The following is a 23421-nucleotide window of genomic DNA, read 5'->3' on the forward strand; positions in this document are numbered from 1 at the left end:
AAACATGATTTCATTATGGATAAACGTGTTATGTTGCAAAACACATAGATAGGTCTTTACAGGATTTTAAGACTTGTTTATACACTCTTTATATCTTTTCCCTAAGTCTATAAATCCAGTTTAAAATTTTCAAGAGTTTGTTCAAGTATTTGTCAAAACACAGTGTTGTTGTGTTTCAATGTTTTTGCCAAGACTATTTTACAACACATTGCGAGTGCGATTTCTCTCTTCTACAACTTTCGAAGTGCAATTGCCAAAAATCAGCTGCGGTGGAACCTCGCCGCCTGGCGATGAAGCTGGCGGTGATGAACTATTTTGCTAACATGTGTTGCACTGGCTGATCTATGTTTTATAGGGGGAAGGAGACAAGGTTCTCGTTGGCGGGGGGAGACGCAAAAGCTGATCGACCATTTGATTGAGTATGACGTAGGTAAAAGAGTAGAGTTTAAGAGTTCAGTTTTTACTATGGGCGATGTTCAATAGCTGCGATAACAAGAAGTGGGAGCAGAGAGATTAAGCAGAAACGGCATCTGGAGAGCCTTGATGACTGGAAGTGGAATGAGCATCGCTCGGGAATAGCGCAGTGAGAGAACGATTTTCTAAGTATTGGTGAGAGTCTGAGTGAAATATCAAGTTGACTGAATGATTTACCAGTTGAGCGACTGATGAGTGATCTTTTAGTACAGGTTCGGATTGAGCTGCCTATGGAGACGTGTTCACATCTGAGCGAGCGAGCGCGGAGAGGAGCGAGCGGGCGCGACGGGGAGAAGGAGGGAGGACCGGTGGAGGCGTCGAGATCGGAGCTTTTCAATCGGTCTAGTTTTTTGGTGGAAGACTTTTTAGGTTTGCCATTTGTGTAGGGTGTATGCGTAGGGGTGTCCGTTTAGTGTTTTTAGGGAGGAGGGTATATGAGGGATGCGCGTACGGTAATATAGAGGAGGGGAACCGGAGAGGGGCTAGAGCGGGAGAAGGCTTCTGAGGGTAATTAAGGAAAAATTTTAATACAAGTTTTAAAGGTGTTAATTTATTTAAGTGTGTTTACAATGTTTGTTTGTGAGAAGATTTTTCAAAGAGGAAGAAAAGATCATTCATTCGTGTTTGGGCTATCATGTCATCTCTTTCACTCTGTTTTCATTGAGAAGTTTCTTAACGTCATCTCTAGGCTATTTATTATTTTGTCTATGTAATATTGAGCTAAATTGAATTGAGTTAAACTTTATTTTACTCTTTGTTTTAACACACACAACCTATTGAGCTTCTAGTAATTTCATACATTATTTAATTTGGGTTGTGGTGAGTGTTACTTTAGAGTGTGAGCTTACATGAGTTCTCATCCATTGTAGAGACAAAACCAATTTTGTATTTTTGAACATTAATTTGTGAGGTTCATATTGTATTGCATAAAATACACCAAGAGGAGTGTAGAGGGAAGAGACGTGGTCATTTTCCAAGAGGAGTGGGGTCGTAGTAAAGCTAGGGAGAATGTGGAAATTCTGAACACTTGAGGGAGTAACACGTGAGAGGTCAAGACTTGAGGTGGTATTGTGTAAGTTACACAGTGTGAGTTGTAAAGTTTTTCGTGAGCTAGAAAACCGAACTTGTGAGGTGTAAAATATTTTTTGGGTGAGCATGAACATCGTTTGTGTAGTAGATTCTCCCGGGAGTGAGGCAGAGGAGACGTAGGTCGGAAGACCGAACTCCGTGATTATTTTGGTTGTATTTGAGTTTGGGCTTTGACGGCATTATTCCTTGTATATTTTTATATCACATTGTACATGTTATACCGAACCTTGTTTTATATTACGATCTTGCTCATATATCTTGCTGTATATCATAATTACTAGAATATTATTAATTAGTTTTTAATTGCATTAATATCGAATTAGATTAGCATAGATACGACGGAGGATCGGAAGAGGGGACGGGTAGGCGGGAGGCCCTCTGAGGGTGGGACTTATGCAATCTTGGGAGTAAATCCGGTGTCTGAGGGACTTTGATTTGTGGCTTAATCAGCGACCCTCCTGTTGAGTGGATAAAGATCGCGCGAGATAGCGATTCATATCTTACTATGGCAGCAGTGTTTAGAGGAGTTAGTACATCTTTTGCTCTTTGCATACATGAGTCACATATGAGGAGAGGAAGAGGAGAGAGTATGTGGAGAGGAAGGTGGGTAGAATGTATAAGGAAGGAGAGAGATAAATTAGTATTATTTTAAGGTTAATATTACACACTGGCCTATAATAATATTATATATATAACGATCAGAAATAACTAAGAGCTCAATACATTCAAGCAATCTTAAACACTAGATTTAATGACTCACTCAACACGTTGAAATCACGCACTCAGTATGAGATTTCGCGAATTAGAGTAGCGATACGACCAATATGTGGCACACCAGACGCGGACTTTAAATATTGGTAGGACCTAAACTTGAGTGACACTTTTTGAGATTTGTGCGCAAACCGCTCTTTATAGAATATAATAGGAATTCATTATCATGTCTCAGTAAATTATCGCTAATAAAAATAATACAACCGTGTGTGTCAAGGGAGGAGTATGTATAATCTATCATAGCACATTAGGCATATATATTAATAATTATGGGTATTTATATTATGACCTAATAATATAAACATAATATATAATTAAATCACTTATTAAATAAGAAATACAACTATCATCAGAACATTACTACAACACAAACACTAATCACTAAATGAAGGGGCAACACAGGAAAGGCTTAAGGGACTTGTAACGCACTTCACCCACCATATCATACTTATTATAATATTATATACTATATAGGTGAGATAGTATATAATGTTTTAAGGGTAACTATGAGGGTCATTATTATATATAATATAGTGAGGTATAGAGATAATACTTATATTATCTACTAGAGGTCTACATATATGATATTGGAGACCGTACTATATATAGTATGTACGTATACCCAAATAAAATACCTATACCTATATATATATAATTGGTAATACACTAGTAAAAGATATATATAGCTAGATTTTATTTATTAGTTATAGTGTATTTTAAGATAATAACTACATTATTATAAATTACTCAATATATAATAATATATATATATAATATATATGTATATATAGCTTATATCATTATCATATATACCACTATACTGTATAAATAAAATAGTAGTTTTATGAAAAAATAACACAACTCGTATATTGTTATAAGCATTATATATTATCATCATATATAATATTATCAATATATTAAGCAATCTAGAGTATTATATGTGCTAGAGGGATACTGAGTAGGTGAGCGGTACATTATATATTATACATATATACGTAGTAGTACCTATATAGGATATACTATCAATAAGTATATACGTAGTATATATATATAAGTACGTGATATATATATAGGCTATAGTTAGTAGTATAATATAGTACTATAAGGATATGGTATAATAGTATTATAGGCTATATATATATATATATATATATATATATAGAGGGAGTCCGCGAGTAAGGCTGGTAATATATACGGGCGACAGCCAGCAATATATGTTATGATATGAGGTGAATAATACCATATATATAGTAGATATACACATATATATAAGATGTAGTATATAATATACTGTACTATATATAGGATTATATGGGTATATATATATATCAAGTTACTAGCTATATATATATAGGTAGCTATATATAATATATAGAGTATAATATATACGAGGTGGCCTATATATATAGATGAGCGGACTAGAGGGTAATAATATACTGCCGGGCTAATGGATACTAGGCCTAGTATACTAAAACTGAATATGGTGTATATATAGTAATACGATTTAATGGTCAGGCACCTATATGTATCTATATATATACATATATATATATGTATATATATATATTATAGTAGTATATATTGTATTATTAGCATATATTAGTATATGATATATATATATATATGTATCGTTTATATATATATATATATATATATATATATAGTATAGGCTATATATTATATATGATATACTATAGAGTACTGTATTGTATATACTATATAACATATATATATATGTGTTATATATACATGGTAGCAGATTAGGTGTATCTATATAGATGATCTACGGTGGTATATATATATATAGTATATATATAATATATATATATATATATACACATAATTATATAATGTATAAATACTATATGTATATATAATATATATATATAATATACTATAGTATATATATATATATTATATCTATAGACTATATATATATATATATATATATATATATGAGAGGTAGCTGAGTGAGTCAAGCCTAGGTATACGTAGTCACGGTACGAGGTGGGTCAGGGCGGGACGGGCTATGCGCGAGCGGCAAGAGTAGACTGGATTAGACGGTACTCGAGGTTATATGACTATCTATACGCAGCATAATATAGTCATGGCATTGTATAAGGTATATATCATACGTGCTATATTAATAGGACTAGGACGGTTGCTGAGTGACGTACGGACATAATAATATGTGTATATATTATTATAACATCATATTATATGTATGTATATAAATATAACATAATATATGTATAATATATAATATGATATATACACATACTATACTGTAGTATATATATATAACATATTATGTATATATATTAACTATACACATATATGGTATGTTAATGTATATGTATACTGTATGTAATATATATATATGTATATATATATATGTATAATATATAATATGTATATTATACTGTATACTGTATCATGTATATATATGTATATGTAATATAAGGCGAGTCAGTGTATATTATGTATAATGTATATGTATATATATATATATATATATATATAGTACGGCGTACTAGGAGGTATATATATATATCGAGGTGGTAGTATATATATATATACCGAGCGATTATATAGACGAGCAGGCTATAGGCAGACCATATATATATATATATATAAATAATATAGTTGTATATATATATATCTATAGTATAATGATGTACGGATATAGTATAGTTATATATTATGGCGGGCTCTACATAACTGTATATATACTATCAAGCCACATGATACTAGGCGGTTGTAATACGTGTATAGTGGGTACTGTAATAGGCCGGCGCTGAGTACGCGGCACAGAGATAGTATGTAAGCGGGCATTTATATAGTACACCAATATATATGTATATATCTTCCTATATAGCACGACGCACCATAATAAACTGTGAGTATACGTGAGCGTGACTAGATCACCGATACTACGGCTATAAGAAAAATGGTATCGTGGCTTCCGCGGGATGCGGCGACCCGCGCGCAGGATGCTTGGTAGTGGACGTTGGAGGCGCACATCGTTTGTCCATCACCATCACCACCTTGAAGGATGAGCCTCCAACTTCAAGGTTGATGTAGGGGGTGCCTGACCCTTGACGCGGGGCAGCAGCGGGCGGCGGCGGGGCAGCGGCGCGGCGGGGCAGCGCGGACAGGCGGCGGGCACGGGTGGCGTCAGGCCGGCGGCGGCGGCGACGGCTTAGATGAAAAAAACAGAATCTCAAAACACCTTTTTGGTGTTTTGAGAAAAGTGTTTAATTTTTGGATTTTGTAAAGGGTCAAGTCAAAAAAACGCTCTGGTTGCCAAACGCGTTTTATTATTTTTTTTTGAAAAATAAATGGAAACGGTAAAAACGCTATGGTATCCAAACGCTCCCTAGCTAAGGGGCCGGATTTTTCCAGCCCCTTGGAGATGCTCTAAATCCCCCTAAAGTTTGCAAAAATACAGAAGAACTCCTCAAGAGTTTCGAAACAATAATTTCTTTCTCCTCATCTCTTTTAATTTTAGTTGAAGGTAAGGTCACCGGAGGGATTCCTTTAATATGGTTTGGACATGAAACACGTAAGGTTATAATTAACGGAGGAAAAAAACCAAAGATAAACGAAAGAAACATGCTTAGAAACATTCAAAAAGGATATGATAATTCTTAATACTTTCAGTCTAGCTATAATCTATGAACTTTCAGTGTGTTCTCAATTTTCAACATAACAGGCATATTCACGTCTAAGGTGAGTGCAAATGAGTAACATATCCTTCTGATAACGAAAAAAGTTATTGTCCAGTTCTCAAAGAGGACATTGTAATCTGTGAATGCCATTGTAATCCTGAGGCTCATGTTTCTTCTTTAGAGGTTTTCTTTTGTTGTTGTGGTAGTTTTTTTTTGTACCGGTCGCGCTTTGCATCATCGCTGTATGCATTAGTCACTTAGTCACTTCTTTTGGCGGAGTTCAAGGAGAAAAATCAGGTTGCTCCCCCAATTCAACCTCTCCACCACCTCTAAGTCTGCATAAGGGTAAATGCAGATGCAATCTAAGGCAGAACACACAGCAAATGAAGCAAAATTACATACCTTCTCATCATTAAATGTTATTATGATCGGGATACTCTAAATAACAGTGTATTTAACGTTACATTTTAGAGATACGAGAATAAATTAAGATGGAAAGCAATGCCAGTAATCAGTTCATTACAGAAAACATGAATAGGGTCAATAGAGCCAGTGGCAACCTCACAAGGATAGATAAGACTACATACAAGCTCACCAAGAGTCTTCCCTTTCGTGCAAAATTCACCATCTCCCCTGCCGTACATGGATGACTTTCTTCCATCCGCACAACCATCATCAATTTTAAACACGCAAAGCTACATCATATGCTTACTTTGAACTGTATTCTTTGATGCATGGCTGAGGAGACACCATTACCATCAAGCTCTCCACTTTCCTGAAATATCTGATGCTTGACAATCTGTAACAGTGCTCTATATTTATGGTTGCTTAAGTAGATGGAGGTCTATCACCCCAGCCCCATTCCTTTACAAAGGCTACTAATATCAGGGACGATCCCACCATTTGAACTTCTCACAACACCACTGCCAACAAAATCCTGTAATAATTGAACAGGATCCTTCGCTCCACCGTGCTGCAAGAACTTTGTTCTAATAGCAGTTCCTGTGCTCATTGAGAAGGGATCTTCACTGCATATCTCCTGCCATATAGTTTCTGAAAAACACTTTGCATACAGGTAGCTGTAATAACCTGCCCACCAGAATCAAGACATGAAATTGTTTTACTTAAGAATATGAAGTTTAGGGGGAAATACATGTCTTACAATATTTTTAGGGTTATTTGCACTTAAATACCCCATAGTTTCTTTTCCTACGGAAAAAAACCCCCAAAGCCCAACAAAAGTTTACTTCGATACCAAAATATATATTCTGCTCAAAAAGTAAGCCCCCCACCCCACCCCACCCCACCCCACCCCCAAAAAAAGAAAAGATCGACAAATTTTAACTTTTGATACCCCAAAGCTCAACAAAATTTAACATTGATACCCAAAAGTTAATCTTTTGTTAAAGTTTGGGTATCAAAGTTAAATTTTTATTAAAGTTTCAGGATCAATATCAAAATTTGTTGAACTTTGGGGAACTTTCTGGGGAAAAAAACTTTGGGGTACCAAAGTTAAAATTACGGTAAACCTTGGAGTATTTTTTGGGCAAAAATTACTTTGGCGCATCAAAGTAAAAACAGAATAAATTTTGGGGTATTTAAGTGCAAATTACCCTAATTTAAATCACCAAACCTGACGAGATAGTTGGGCGCACAACACACCTGCCCCGTAAGTTATAAGATGGGTAAATCGAGTGTGCCAGTGTGTGCCGTCCACATGGTTCCAGCTTGTGTACTTTCTCTTCAGATCAGCAACAACAGATATTGTATCTATGGGAGTGGAGGGCTGCTCCCCGAACAGAGTGAGATCAGTAATTGAGAGGAAAATCTAGCAAGAGCATCAGCATTATGATTAGTCATCTTGAAATTGAAACCAGCAAAAAGTGCTTCGCAATTAGGAGTGCATCAAGGTCAATGCCTTCAAATAAAACTAAGCAACAGTGTTTTCTTACTTAATATTTTCAATGAAATATACCTGGCGCTGAAGTTCTGTAGCGGCAAACATATTTCTAGCAGAGTTCATGACTGCTACTAGTTTTTCTGGTATTACATCACCTGTCGCATAGTGTCTAGCAAATGTCCTCAGAACACGGTAGTCCCATGCATAGTGCCTAAATGAAAGGAATAACAATGAACCAAATAATAACAGAATTGCAATAGAATTATTATATTGAATAAAATTTAATGAATTCCGATAGAACTGCACCAATTAATAGATTGTAAGGATGGACTGCCTAGGAAATGATCAACATGTCAACACACGTAAATAAGATAAAGGCACTGATTATTTTGTGCGGTTTGGAGTATCCATGGTATAAATTATAAGGGTTTTTACATGGAAACCATCTTTACTTTTTACTAAATTGATGAAAACCACCTTTCACCTATTTTTTAACGGAAATCACCTTTAATTGTTGTTATTGTCACAATGTCACACATTTTGCCAATTTCTGCTTAAAACATACCCTCTCTTCCAAAATACCCTCACCCTAAGCACATGCTAAGCACGTGAGACTCTCTTAACTCACCCTTAACTAGGGTCATCTAACTAATTGCATATGCTTCCCTCTTCCCTCACTTTTATCTCCCTCCATGAAGCCTTGCCCAAAATTTTAGAGAAGGAAGAAGAAATTGAGAGGAGAAATTTCCTCTCTATAATGCGACCAATAACATTTGTACAAACATCGTTAGCTGTCTTTCTTTCCCAGGTTGTATCCTCTCTATATAGTTTTACAAATGTAAGTTATACATACAACATTCGTTACCTGTCTTCCTTTCTCTGGTGGTATCCTCTCTATAATCAATATCATTTGTACTCATCTTTGGATAAATTCCCTAATACATTTATTAAAATTTCAGTTCCCCATCAGGCTCTCATTTCTTCATCAATTTTCCCTTTTCCCATTATCCAATGTAACATAGCATCAAACCCATAATCCTACCAACAATGTAGCTCTTCTGAATTGTTCTTTGGTCTCACAACCTTACTTTTTTACCGCATGATGAGGTCGTTCCCACCAAATCACAACCATCTACTCCCCCTGACTATTCACTGTTAAGCTTGCTAGTTTCAGTTCATGATCACCAGAATAGGCATGCACCATCAAGAACAATCCACACTACAACTGCATTACTAACCCACCAGCACAAGAAAAAATAAAGAGGGGCGTTTTAGTCTTTTTTCTTCTTTTTCAGTTACTTTGCTCTTTTTCTTTTTCCTTCGTGTGCGCGCGTGCATGTGTGTGTTGGGCGGAGAGGAGGATTGGGCTTTGAGTTTTGTTATTTTAATACAATCAAATTGTTCCTGAATGAGAAGAAGTAGCACTAGTCCCATTCACTGTATTATATAAACATATTAGTTCTAACACTATGATCTGAAGTCACTTACAAAGTTTCAAGACTGCAATCAGATTCGACTCATGTTGCTTGTGGTAAAAGATAATGAAAAGTCATCCCTTTACCGCAACAAGATGAAAGCTACACAAAATCGTCCTTTTACAGTCATTCGAAAGAAAAGTTTTCTAGAATGCTAGGTGATACCAACGTCTCACAAAACCCTGGGCACTTCTGGACATCAGATCTAGTGCCCATGCCCAGGTAGCTAGGGGGCACTTAAGTGGCACATGGGCGTTTTTTAACACTTCATTTTCGAGGCTATTGTTTTAACCGTAGTCAAAGACACCAAATTTACAACTTGAGTGCAAAGAGAAAGGCTAAGAGGATACATCGAGAGAGGAAGGACTTTTTCAAAAATTCAAAGTCCTATCCTCATTGTTTTATCTATGATGGATTTTGTTATCAAGCTTTGATCAGATCCAATCTCTTTCGACGCGACCTGTTTGCTTCACCTGTTACTATTAAAAGGGCAATATATACCTTTTTGACACAATCAGCTTGCTTAAGCAACCCATGCTCACTTAGACACTGCAAGACTTGCTCGGGCTGTCTGAGCATCACTTAGGCTTAAGCAGTGGCCTAGGCCAGTGCCCAAACTGCTTCTCAAAACAAGGGATGATATTAATTTTAAGTCTAGAATCCTGGCATAAAATGAGCATAAAAACTTTTGCTTTCTGTCACATGGATACTTTCAAATTTTATAAGACCATACAATGTACAAAGAACGTTAAAAAGGAGAACGTACTCAAATAGGTTTGAAGGAGTTTCAGCCAAATCAAGAACAACTCTCGTACCTGAGAAGTGCTGATAATCCTGAGAAGATCAATATATTGGTCAATGGATCGATGCAGAGATACTAAGAGGAAATTTATAAGTAACATTTGAGAAACAACAAAAGAATACCGTTCTAGAAAGAAGGGAATGAAGAGCATGTCCAAATTCATGGAAAAGGGTTTCAACATCCAAGTGATTAAGCCTTGAAGATGATCCAGGAGAAGCTGAGAAGTTGCATACCAAAGCAACAATCTGTAACATATCATGTCATTAATTTAAAAGAATAAATATGATAATATGAAAGTTAATACATTATGATGACACAAACATGGTGTCAAAGAGTACCCTCTTACATTTTTTTTAACGAGTTACACTGTTATGGGACATGAACATGGTACTTCCCCTACCTAATAACCCCCTCATCAATATCATTACTACCTAAGGAAGGCCTCAGCAACCCTGTTACCTTACTAAAAATAAATTGCAACAAAGACTAAAAGCAACTAACAAGACGCAATTAAATTCAAGTGCTGGAAAGATTATTAACTCTTGCGCAACTGACAATTAATAAGAGGCGACACTTGTAGGGCCTGAACTTTTAATATTCAACTAGAATGCTCATATAAAGTCAAGCAATTCATGGACCCAAATCAGGAGCTAACACTATAAAAAGTCAAGATATGTTCAGGCAGATGAGTAACTAGAAGAAACAAGGAGAAGAAGATCAGGAGAGTTATGATCTCCGTGGGAAATTGTGATGAGAACTGACCAAAAATTAGATTGTCCATCCTACATACTGCTTGTAAGAGATAGGTCAAGCATGCTGCCATATCAGAATAGCGAGTAAAGTGAGGTAAAATTTTTAAAGAAAAACCATTAGTTTACTGACAATGACGAGCGAATAAGACAAAATAATTATCAAAGTTCACCACACCAATACTTTCAAAGATACATTTGATGAACAAGTAAATCTACAAGGAATTAGCATAACTTTTCAATGAAATAGTCAATATGGGAAATATAGGTAGCTCAGTATACATTTCATGTTCAATTACAAGCTAACAAACATATAAATGTATCCCAAATAGAATTTATTAATTATCATTATAATGCTAAAAATAAGAATTGTATGGACATGTGCATTAAAATCACTCTCAAGGACTCAAAAAAATCGTAATGGATAAAAGCCCTACTACGACAAATGCAATCAAGATTTTACAATAAGATATCATTTCACTGCTAGTCTTAGTTAAATAGATGCATCTGTCACACAAAATTTATCTTTCCTCAGGCATAGATCAAAAGTTAAACCAGATGTCAAGCAAATGTAAGACAGAAAAAATGCAAATTGCTTGAAGCATACAGGTAATTGGTACTCTGTCCCAGATAGTCGACGACCGCCTCTAATGGCAAAGTGAGCACAACCAGGATATTTTTCCTTCCTCGAGTAAAGATCAAGATACAGAAACCCCAAATCTCCCTGTTTATACAAAACAAAGTGCTGGTTAAAACTAGAGAAGATAGGGTAACAACAAAATGAAGCTTCCAAGAAATGGAAAAATGCCAGGAACAAATAGAATAACTTCACAAGTTTACATATAAATAGTACACTGCATACAGCAAGGCCATTCTGATTCTGATTATACTTCCACAAAAGAAGGGAAAAGCTAATTCATTAGGTTCAATGAACCATTAAGCGACAAAAGACACTTTTACAAATATAAACAAAGAAGTTGCAAACTTAGAGATGAGTCACATTTAGCACAAAAAGAGCCATAAGCAACTCCTTCATAATCTTTAGTGCAAGTATGGGAACTCATTAAACAGATTAATTTGTTAATACACGTGACAGGCATATCTATGTTCAATCCTTCATCCATATGTTAATGTCCACCATGATCCTCCATTCAATGACAATTTAAAAGTTATCCAGCATAGCAACCCATTATAGACCTCTAGATCAAATTCAACAGAAATATAAGAGATTGTTTATTACTGAAAAGCGAGTGGAGAATAACTGGCAATTTGCAGATGATACCAGCATCATGCTCAAATTCCGCCATAACTGAAGCTTAACAGGAACATATTATAAAAATTACGCCTTTACTCAATATATAAGTCAAAACCTCTTTTTTCATGAGTCAAAGAACTTGTGAAACAATTTGCACAACTAGGACACTTGGTTTGTTCCTGTGAATCTCAAAATAAATTGTTGGGTAAAGTTTCGTCAAGTTGCAAAGCTGATCAGAGGCATTCAGATTTTCAAATAGAGGGGAATAGGAATATAATAACATAATGTCCCAACTGGATAAGTAGAGAGAGAGGGAGAGAGAGTGATTGAGTGGTTGTGTATGATAGTAGTAAAAATTAATTTTTAATCTGAATTACTTACGGAATAAGGAAAATAGTAATTCTGTTACAAACAGAAAGTCAAACATGCACAGAGAATGCTTGTAATATTTAAGTATTTACCTCTTCAGGATGATGAAGTGACAATTTCATCACACTGGGGTGCCATGATTCTCCTGGTGCAAAAGGCATGCTATGGAATGTCGCACCAAACAATGATTTAACCAACACCTTTAGGCCCTCAAGGCAATGGGATAATGAGAAGTATGACGCTATGACCTGTTGAATCAATAATAGAAAATTAGTTATACAAAACAAGTGACATCAATTATTATTTCATTTTTCAACTTAAAGAAAAGAAGATGTAGTTCCATTTGACATTTGTACAAATGAAAATGTATACTAAGTTAAAAAGAGAAGTTTTTTTGCTGCACTCAAATGTTAGCCATTTTGTTGATCCATTTGCAACAGAAAATCCTGGGAACCAGCAAAACAGCTATGTGATTTAGTTTTCAATAGATTGGATCGTAAGAGCAAACAATTATTATTAGGTCACAAAATTTCATCAGGAGCTCTATGTTTATATCATTTCATAAGCCTACTCATTTATTTTGGAAAGTTATAAGAACATGACACTTATGACACAATCACTTTTGACATTAAATATTTAACCTTCATAATAATTGTAAAACAAAGGATCACTATGAGTCAGACTCAATAGAATTTGATCAATCCTTTTTTCTGTCATTAAGGTGGAGAACTAAACCAATAGTTCTCTTTCTTTATCATCAATCAAATCACTGTTTGCAACCCAGTATTCGATTTTATCATCAATCAAATCATCGTTTACATTTTTTTCTTTTTCTTATCAATGAATAAATCTCTTATACGGCTTAGATGTATCGTATTCTCGAAAAAGTGATTCGATTGATGGGATTTAGTATGATACTAATGAGATCCATGAGATTGATAATCAAATATTTCTTCTCAGAATGTATTGATTTGACCCATAAGCAGGGCCACCACCCAATAGCATCTTACCATCTGTGTTTTGAGTTCAGTTGATTTCTGAAATTGAGGATTGGGTTTCCTTATTGAGTGACTACTCAGCTGAGGATTGGGTTTCCTTATTGAGTGCCTACTCAGCTCCTCAGCTCCTCCCACCCCCACCCCCACCCCCATCCATAAAAGAAAGTTCCTTCTCAATCATGTTTCTAAGCTTCCAGCTTCTAATCCCCATCTTCTCCATTTCCATAATTCCTTTACATTAATGATCTCTCAAGTTCTTTTTCAGATCAAAATAATAAGGAGAAACCAAACCAAAATGAAAGTAAAAGGAAAATGAAGTATGAGATTTTGATCCAGCATAAATTGGTCACACAGTCACTCATTTGAAATAATCATAATATAATGAGTTCTTATAGTCAGTGATTCAACGACAAACATACAGAGGGGTCCAAGTCATATGCAGAAGACTTCATCTTTCCTGTGAAGTAAGCCTCATCCCATGGCTGTAAATCAGCACATTTTTCATTACACATTTTCCTTTTGAACTCACGTATGGACCTAAACTCCTGCAAAGTAAGAAAATAGAAAAAACTATATCAAAGTGGTTGCACCACAAGTCCAAGCAAGATAATATGCAGATAAGATATCCAAGCATCAGATAAAATGTCGAAGCAAGATGATATGCAGATAAAATTTCAAAGCAAGATATTACGCTACATATATTTGTGATGAGAAAGTACGCCACCATTTACCTCATCAGCTTTAGGTCTAATAGTCATGCTCAAATCAATAAGAAAGGACATAACCACATCTGGTGATGCAGCCATATTTGGCTGAATTGCAAACTCGGAATAAGATTTGCACCCCAAAGTCTGCATCATTTAAGGAAAAGAAGCACTGGGTCCATCAAATATTGCATATGTATATGATGTGAGGCAAACAAATATTGTAAGGAATGAGAATATAACAATATAGTACAAAGTGACAGTCAAAAATACCTCAGAGTGACTATTTTAGACAGTGTGATCAAAGAAGCATGTGGTTATAGAATTAAGACAGGATGATATTAGAGAAGTACTTTCTAAGTCTTATGTGATAACAAAACATCAATGAAATTAAAAAAAGAAAACAGGAAAAAAGAATCTAAAAGACTAAGACCACCACTACTTTATGGATTAAAAGTTAGATAGTCAAGAAACAATATGTCCAAAAAACGAGCACAGCAACAACAGGGATTCTAAGATGGATGAACGAAAATACACTAAAATATTAGATAATAATCATGCACTTCTACAAAGAGGCTTCTAAAGTGTTGAGGATAAACGAGGGAAATATCTGAGATGGTTTGGGTTGTGAAATGGAGAATTAATAAGATTGTAGTTAAAAGAAACAGAGACCAGAAGTAGGTCTAAGCAAAAGCATGTAGAAAAGATGGGATAATTGTTAACTTAACCAAGAAGATGGTCCTTAACAGAAGAGAGATCCATGTATCCAACCAAAAAACATCGTGAGGCCGAGGCCTTATGGTTGTGGATAGTCTTGCTATATATATATATATATATATATACCAACCGTGACCAAGACTTGTTTAGCCTTGATACGATAGAGCTAGCTCGTGGGGAATACTGTGTAGACGGAGGAGAGGATATATCTATTGTTTATAGCTATATCTTCTTCTTCGTTCACATGTATATCAAAAATAAAAGAAGAAAATATAGTAATGAATAGTAAAAAATGAACAGTAACAGCGTGAACAGTAATAAACAGTAACAGCGGCGGAAGCAAACTAGATAGTATTTACATAAGACGCTTACAAACTTGAAAGAAAATAAACTTAAACACTTACAAACAGAAAGCTTCGTGATCCACTGGCGCTAGTAGTAGTAGAGCACACTTATCTTACAAACACTCAAAAGAAAACTTAAAAGCAAACCTCACTCAAACTTAAACCAAAACTGAAAACTTTAAAAAAGGAAACAAGAGGGAATTCTCTAGAGAGAATCAGACTTCACTCTCCAAAAACGCCTCCCTTTTACTCCTCAACTCCTCCTCCTTTTATAGACTTTTTTAGGAACTATGCAAAAGATTCCTAGTCTGATCCTCTCTTGAGAATTCCCTCATGTTTCCTTTTTTAAAAGTTTTCAGTTTTAGTTTAAGTTTGAGTGATGTTTGCTTTTAAGTTTTCCTTTGAGTGTTTGTAAGATAAGTGTGTTCTACTACTACTAGCTTCAGTGGATCACCAAGCTTTCGGTTCACGATTGGTATCAGACGTTTCAAGGATGACAAGTTTATCCAATGTTTTCTGATAAAATTGAGAATATGTTCCCTTATTGTCTTGTTTATCCAATGTTTTCTGATAAAATTGAGAATATGTTCCCTTATTGTCTTGTGTTAAGGGAGTAGAAGAAGTTCTCTCTTTTTCATGTATAAAATTGAGAATATGTTCCCTTATTGTCTTGTGTTAAGGGAGTAGAAGAAGTTCTCTCTTTTTCATGTAAGAGAGCCTTTTGCTGATGATATCTTGACAGGGCCATATCCCTGTAGGAATTCCCTGGAGAGAAAATCAGACATTCTCTTATTCTTTCAGCAAATATGGGTGGAAGACCTAAAATGATTTTTTCTTTCCAAATAGGGTTATTACAATCATGTAATTGGTAGACCTTGGAAAGGAAGACGTCTTTGTACCATCTAAAGTCTGTATCTCCATAAGATATGCTTCAAATATCTATGGAATTTGGTCTCCTCTGGATTATGTAATAAGATGGTGTGTCGTTAACACAATCCCAATCCCATTGCATAATCCAGGGGAGACCAAATTCCATAGATATTTGAAGCATATCCAGAAAAGTTAAAACAAGTACAAAGATTATTGCATAAATCTTCATTATATAAGGAACCATTATCACTAAGTTTCAAAGTATTAACAAACTTATCAATTTCTTCTGTAGTAAATTCTTTGGAGTCTAATAAAAGTTCATTGACCTTAGTTTTTAGATCTTTTTGTGGACATTTATTAGCATAATTCTTTGGAGTCTAATAAAAGTTCATTGACCTTAGTTTTTAGATCTTTTTGTGGACATTTATTAGCATAATGTCCTTTCTTTTTGCATTTATAACTTGACCTTAGTTTTTAGATCTTTTTGTGGACATTTATTAGCATAATGTCCTTTCTTTTTGCATTTATAACTAGTAGGGGTTTTATTAGTATTTTTTGTTTTAGTCTTTCCTTTAGGAGATCCCTTTTCTTCTTTGGTATTGGAGTTTAATATTTAACTCATTAACCCTCTTTTTCATTTCCTTTTGAAAACATTTGTTAGTATAATGTCCTTTTTGTTTACATTTGTAACATGTAGGAGTCTTCCTAAAATTTCTTTTAGGGGGTTTTCTTGGTATTCTTTCAGTTTTATTAGAACTGTGTTTTTTGGTAATTCTTAGAATTAGATTTTGTTTTTCGATAATTCTTTTGTCAAAAATTTACCAACTACACGATTGTAATAATCCAATTTGGAAAGAAAAGTTTATTTCTGACCTTCCACCTCTATTTGCCGAAAAGGTTAGAATATCCCTCAAAGAGCAATGTAATGGCACCATTCTCTATGATCAAATTCCTTTTGGAGAATTAATCCAAAAAGTCAACACTATTGGTTTAAAACTTTGCAATGATATATTTTTCTTTAAACTTTCGCGGAACATTGGGATTTCAATATGAGTTTCATTCATTTAATGGAATAATATGATATATTCTTAGCCGAAAGTAACTGTATTCTTTACCTCGGTATCTATGATGACCATAGTTGCTCTCTGTTAAGACGTTCCATGCAAATATTTTGCAGAATGAATTCTGGTATTCCGAGGATTTAAAACATCTCATGGGATGTTAGTGTAATTTTATTGGAATAAGGATAGAGATAATTAATCTCATACCAGAATCTTTTGCATAGTTTCTAAAAAAGTCTATAAAAGGAGGAGTTGAATCTTTTGCATAGTTCATAAAAAAGTCTATAAAAGAAGGAGTTGAGGAGTAAAGGGGAGGCGTTTTTGGAGAGTGAAGTCTGATTGTCTCTAGAGAATTCCCTCCTGTTTCTTTTTTTAAAGTTTTCAGTTTTAGTTTAAGTTTGAGTGAGGTTTGCTTTTAAGTTTTCTTTTGAGTGTTTGTAAGATAAGAGTGCTCTACTACTACTAGCTCTAGTGGATCACCAAGCTTTCGGTTTGTTCTTGAGCGCAGATGATGTTCCATAGATTATTAACAAGCATATAATCAGGATATTTTAATCCTGGATCATAAAAGTATTTGGTCCTCTTTGAAGGAGATGTTGGAGTTAAACAAAGAATATTTCTAGTTGTTTCCAATGTTCTTCAAAATTTCTTGAGAAGAGAATTATCACAGTAGGTAACAGGATGACAAATTCTCTATATTCATGGAGATATTGTTCTAAAAATTTTAGATATTTTTGTTGAAAGTGAGTAAAGCCTGGCGGCCTTCGCCTCTAAGTATAGAAAGAGAAAGGTAGAATGAGAACAGTTTTCCATTGATTTTCTTCTCGAGTTTCATATTCAGACAAGACATTGATAGTAGGAGATTTATTTAAAGACAAATCTTTTAATCTTTTAGTTAATTCTTCAGTAAGATTACTCATTTTTTTCACTTAGTTTTTCTGTCTTCCATGTATTTTGAAATCTTTTTTAGCATACAGACACGGTTTTCAGTAGGTAAATGTTTAAGGGAATTCTTTTGTTCTTCAATGTAAATGAACTCATACCATAAGAAAAAATGTATATTTTTTCTAATAGTTCGTATACAATCATAATATAGGACACGAATTGATGACCGAAGGTCCTCTTCATAAGTTCTAAAAAACCATTCCCTTTTAACTAGGATATTCTATTAACAAAGGTATTATTTCTCCTATCCACAGAGTCATTGCCTTTGCTGATAAATTTCCTGATGAGATAAAAGACACTACGCAATTACAACTCACTCTTTGATTCTAGTGCTTATTCTATAATAAAACAATTGTAGATATTTGTAGTTAAAAAATACTACAAATTCTATATGCTTGATAGCTTTAAATTCTAAAGCACTTTCTTTATTTCCTTTTTCAGAGCTTTAATTCTAAGCATTTTATTATTCAGCCGATGAAATCGAAAAACTTATGAATACTTTAAATCTTATTGATGATAATTCTTTCTCTAACGATGAGTGCAATAATCTTTGCACTTCTAAAAAGGAAAATAGTTCTGATGATTCATCCATAACCCTCTAACGATGAGTGCAATAATCTTTGCACTTCTAAAAAGGAAAATAGTTCTGATGATTCATCCATAACATCTTATAATAGTTCTTCTGAATTAAATACCCTAGATGAACATGAACAATTCATTCTTGAGACCATTAATGCCATTACTAATCCTCAAGAAAAGGGGATACAATTAAAAAAATATCTCGAGATGATAAAAAGGAAAAAGACCCACTCCAGTTGATATGCAATTTGAAGAAATAACTGATAATCATAAGACAAATTTTGATGGAAATTCTCCACCGCAGGCCGACTGTTGAGCAAAGAGTTAACAAACTTGAAAGGAGTGTCATTACATTCTTCAGTCATTTTATGGTATTACCTGATTAACGACTTAAACACTAAGTCAATCTATCATTATCTTTTTTAAGACGCTTACGCTGGAGCTATTCCATCAAAATATGTTCCCTTATTGTCTTGTGTTAAGGGAATAGTAGAAGTTCTCTCTTTTTCATGTGAGAGAGCCTTTTGGTGATGACATCTTGACAGGGCCATATCCCTATAGGAATTCCCTGGGAATACTGTGTAGACGGATGAGAGAATATATCTATTATTTATAGCTATATCTTCTTCTTCGTTCACATGTATATCAAAAATAAAAGAAGAAAATATAATAATGAATAGTAAAATAAACAGTAACGACGTGAACGGTAATGAACAGTAACAGCGACGGGAGTAAACTAGATAGTATTTACATAATATGCTTACAAACTTGAAAGAAAATAAACTTAAACACTTACAAATCGAAAGCTTCGTGATCCACTAGAGCTAGTAGTAGTAGAGCACACTTATCTTACAAACACTCAAAAAAAACTTAAAAGCAAACCTCACTCAAACTTAAACTAAAACTGAAAACTTTAAAAAATAAAACAGGAGGGAATTCTCTAGAGAGGATCAAGACTTCACTCTCCAAAAACGCCTCTTTTACTCCTCAACTTCTCCTCCTTTAATAGACTCTTTTCGGAACTATGCAAAAGATTTCTTTCATATTTATCAAAGCTTGGGGGTCCCACCGGCTCCAATTTTATCAAAACCTAAGAGATGTAGAGTAGCCTAGCATTTTTGATAAAAATTACCACATCCTTAAGCATCCAAAGCAGACTGTATGTAGACATATAGGTTGTTATTTCATCTGCAGTTTTGCTTCTTTTAGCTGTGAAGGAAATTTGTTATAAAAGTTAATTATTTTAAACTAGAAAAAGATAATGATAGATTGACTTAGTGTTTAAGTCATTAATCATAAATTAATGGTATATCACAGATTAATTCCGTAACAATCGTCGCCATTGTTATCAAAACAGTCTTCGCTATCCATAGGAGTATCTTCCATCACAGGTTCTTCTTTTAGTTTAACAGGCTCAGATGGCTCAGCAGGTTCTGAAGTAGAGGACGTAGTATCCATTGGTGCTAGTATCATTAGCATTTCATCATAAGTTAATGATTTTAGTTGAAGTAGAGGACGTAGTATCCATTGGTGCTAGTATCATTAGCATTTCATCATAAGTTAATGATTTTAGTTTTTCTTCACTTGTATCCATTGGTGCTAGTATCATTAGCATTTCATCATAAGTTAATGATTTTAGTTTTTCTTCACTTGCATTGGGATATTGTAGCGCAAATTTGTCGTAAAGGCTTTCTTGTATAGTCTTCATATCAGATCTTCTAGGATTTGATTTTATGCCATATTCTGGACTATAGTCTGGAAGCAATGAGCCTTTTCTTCCATTAAGATAGTTTGTAATATTCCAGCGATCATATCATTTTACAAAAATACTTCTTGCGAAATAAGATGGTGTGTCGTTAACATAATCCCAATCTCATTGCATAATCCATGGGAGACCAAATTCCATAGATATTTCAAGCATATCTTGTGGAGATACATTTTTTCCTTGTTTTTTAAGGACCTCTTTTGGCATAATTTCTTTGATGGCTCCAAATTTAGCCCAAAAGGTTTCAATAAACCAATTTCGTAGACACATTTGATTCATAAATCGTATCCAGCATGAATGCAGGTTTGGATCGTTTTCAAAGCACCATCTGGTTCTACAAAAAACTTGAGTATTTATTCGAGGATTATTCCTACTTTATGACTGACGGACTCCGTATTATCTGTACTGACATTTGCATGAGGGAAACCTCACATCACAGAGTCACTAAGGTAGTCATTGATAAATGGATGACCAATCCACCTATTGGGCCAGAAATCAGAAAAGCTTACGATGTTTTTATGGGCGCAAAACAATATCAGGAGGATGTCTTCATTCAAGAAGAAGAACCCGTCTCTTTGAATAACACATCAATCGATAGCAACTTGGTCGAAGAGATAACACATATAGATGGAATATCATGTAACTCAAGGTAATATTCGCCATTACCTTATGAAAAAATTCATAATACCATTAATTTATGATAATTGCTGATTAACGACTTAAACACTAAGTCAATCTATCATTATCTTTTTCTTGTTTAAACTAATTAACTTTTATAACAAATTTCCTTCACAGCTAAAAGAAATAAAACTGAAGATGAAATAACAGCCTATATGTCTACATACAGTCTGCTTTGGATGTGGTAATTTTTGTCAAAAAAGTTAGTCTACTCTACATCTCTTAGGTTTTGACAAAATTGGAGCCGAAGGGATACCCCAAGCTTTGATGAATATGAAAAGAATCTTTTGCATAGTTCCTAAAAAAGTCTATAAAAAGAGGAGTTGAGGAGTAAGGGGAGGCGTTTTTGGAGAGTGAAGTCTGATCTTCTCCAGAGAATTCCCTCATGTTTCTTTTTTTAAAGTTTTCAGTTTTAGTTTAAGTTTGAGTGAGGTTTGCTTTTAAATTTTCTTTTGAGTGTTTGTAAGATAAGTGTGCTCTATTACTACTAGCTCCAGTGGATCACGAAGCTTTTGGTTTGTAAGTGTTTAAGTTTATTTTCTTTCAAGTTTGTAAGCATCTTATGTAAATACTATCTAGTTTGTTTCCGTCGCTGCTACTGTTCACGTTGTTACTGTTCATTTTTACTATTCATTACTATATTTTCTTCTTTTATTTTTGATATACATGTGAACGAAGAAGAAGATATAGCTATAAACAATAGATATATCCTCTCCTCCGTCTACACAGTATTCCCCACGAGCTAGCTCTATCGTATCAAGGCTAAACAAGTCCTGGTCACGGTTAGTTCTCTTTCTTTGTTCTCCTTTTTCTTGCCTTCGTCGCAACTTACACAGCTTTAATCTGTGTTCATCCGGTGTTGTTGACTGGTAGGGACACTGCAAACTTTTTAGAGTTTCTACATTTGCTTAATACCTAGCTTGTTTACTTTGCTATCTTCTTTAAGTTTTTTTCCTTAACTAGTTGTCGTAGTTCACACGGTTTTCGCCCGCTAAGCTTTGTGTGCGTCTAGGGTCTTTCTGTCCATGTTCATCCCTTGCTGTTGACAGGTTGAGTCTTAAAGACTTTCTTAAGATGCCTAAGTTTCTAAGCTCTCTCTCTCCTGATAAGAATAATGCTTATATAAGAACTATGTCGGTTAAAAACTCAGAATCCTTAGATTACGAAAATATTGATCAAAGCATTCAAAATTGGAAAATACCTAAAGTTAGTACTAATGATATCTATTGTAAAGAAGGTTTTAAATTAAAAACATCATATCATGTTAAAACTATTGAAAAAACAAAAACTGTAACTTCTCACACAGAGAAATTACAATTACTCAGTGATAGAGATATCCGAAGAATAACTGAAGATCCTACCCTTAAATTCCTTCATCTTGGCCTGGTTCAAGTATCTATTAGACCCCTTACTAGAAATGGCATCAATACCTCTGTTCTTGTTTGCTTACGAGACGGAAGATTCTCTGTTTTCACAGACTCTTTAATTGGTCTAATTGAGTAAAGCCTGAACAATGGTCCTATATTCTTTAATGCTTTTTCAAACTTCTCAATTTCTCTATCAGACCCTGGCATCCTCAAAGTGTTAACTTCAAATCTTCAAACATCTGGATTTAATATGAATATTAATTCTGAGAATATAGTTTTAACCTATAGAATCTACTATAAAGCCATAAATACGCTCATGCCTTTAGCTAAGATTAACCCTGAGAAAGGAGCAACTACTTTATTTCTTACTCACGCTAAAAATAACTTAGTTTTTTCATGGACTTTAAAATGGAATGAAATTCAACTTCCTTCAGTTTGAAAATTAAGTCAAGTCATTGAACCATTACCCCCTGAAAATTCTAATCTTCAAAAAATTATTGAGCATCCTAATGGTGATGTCGAGGTTAACTTCTCTTCATTTAGAAAAATTACCCTTGAAACTAATGACGAGCGACGTGCCTCAGTTTCTTCAATTCCAACTCGGGAAAAAGACTTCTTTAAACACAAAAAACCAATAGGAATTAAATATGACATGGAGCCTACTGCCATTTATGATGATTCTGATCCATCAAGACTAAGTATTAATGTTATTGAAAATTTTGATAATACACCTCCTTTTGAGATTGATAAAGAATCTTTAAGAAAAGAATTTAATTCCCCTAAAAACCAACAAAAAAGGGAATGATTTTTTAGAACTTATGAAGAGGACTTTCGGTCA

At 34.4% G+C, this 23421-nt stretch overlaps 1 protein-coding gene across 2 annotated transcripts in view; it reads right to left on the reverse strand.

Annotated features, from left to right (window-relative positions):
• Positions 6390 to 23421, reverse strand: part of LOC109837777 (probable mitochondrial intermediate peptidase, mitochondrial) — a 29081-nt gene continuing 12049 nt past the window's right edge. For both annotated transcript variants that reach the window (XM_020406126.1, XM_020406127.1), the window contains 9 exons: positions 14285 to 14404; positions 13973 to 14098; positions 12648 to 12803; positions 11539 to 11655; positions 10305 to 10427; positions 10147 to 10214; positions 7981 to 8116; positions 7668 to 7833; positions 6390 to 7094 (listed from right to left, as the gene is read on the reverse strand). In XM_020406126.1, the coding sequence (XP_020261715.1) occupies positions 6853 to 7094; positions 7668 to 7833; positions 7981 to 8116; positions 10147 to 10214; positions 10305 to 10427; positions 11539 to 11655; positions 12648 to 12803; positions 13973 to 14098; positions 14285 to 14404 (1254 nt within the window). In that variant the 3' untranslated portion in view covers positions 6390 to 6852. The remainder of the gene's footprint in view (positions 7095 to 7667; positions 7834 to 7980; positions 8117 to 10146; positions 10215 to 10304; positions 10428 to 11538; positions 11656 to 12647; positions 12804 to 13972; positions 14099 to 14284; positions 14405 to 23421) is intronic.

This window comes from Asparagus officinalis, chromosome 4, assembly GCF_001876935.1.
Source record: "Asparagus officinalis chromosome 4, Aspof.V1, whole genome shotgun sequence".
NCBI lineage: Eukaryota > Viridiplantae > Streptophyta > Magnoliopsida > Asparagales > Asparagaceae > Asparagus > Asparagus officinalis.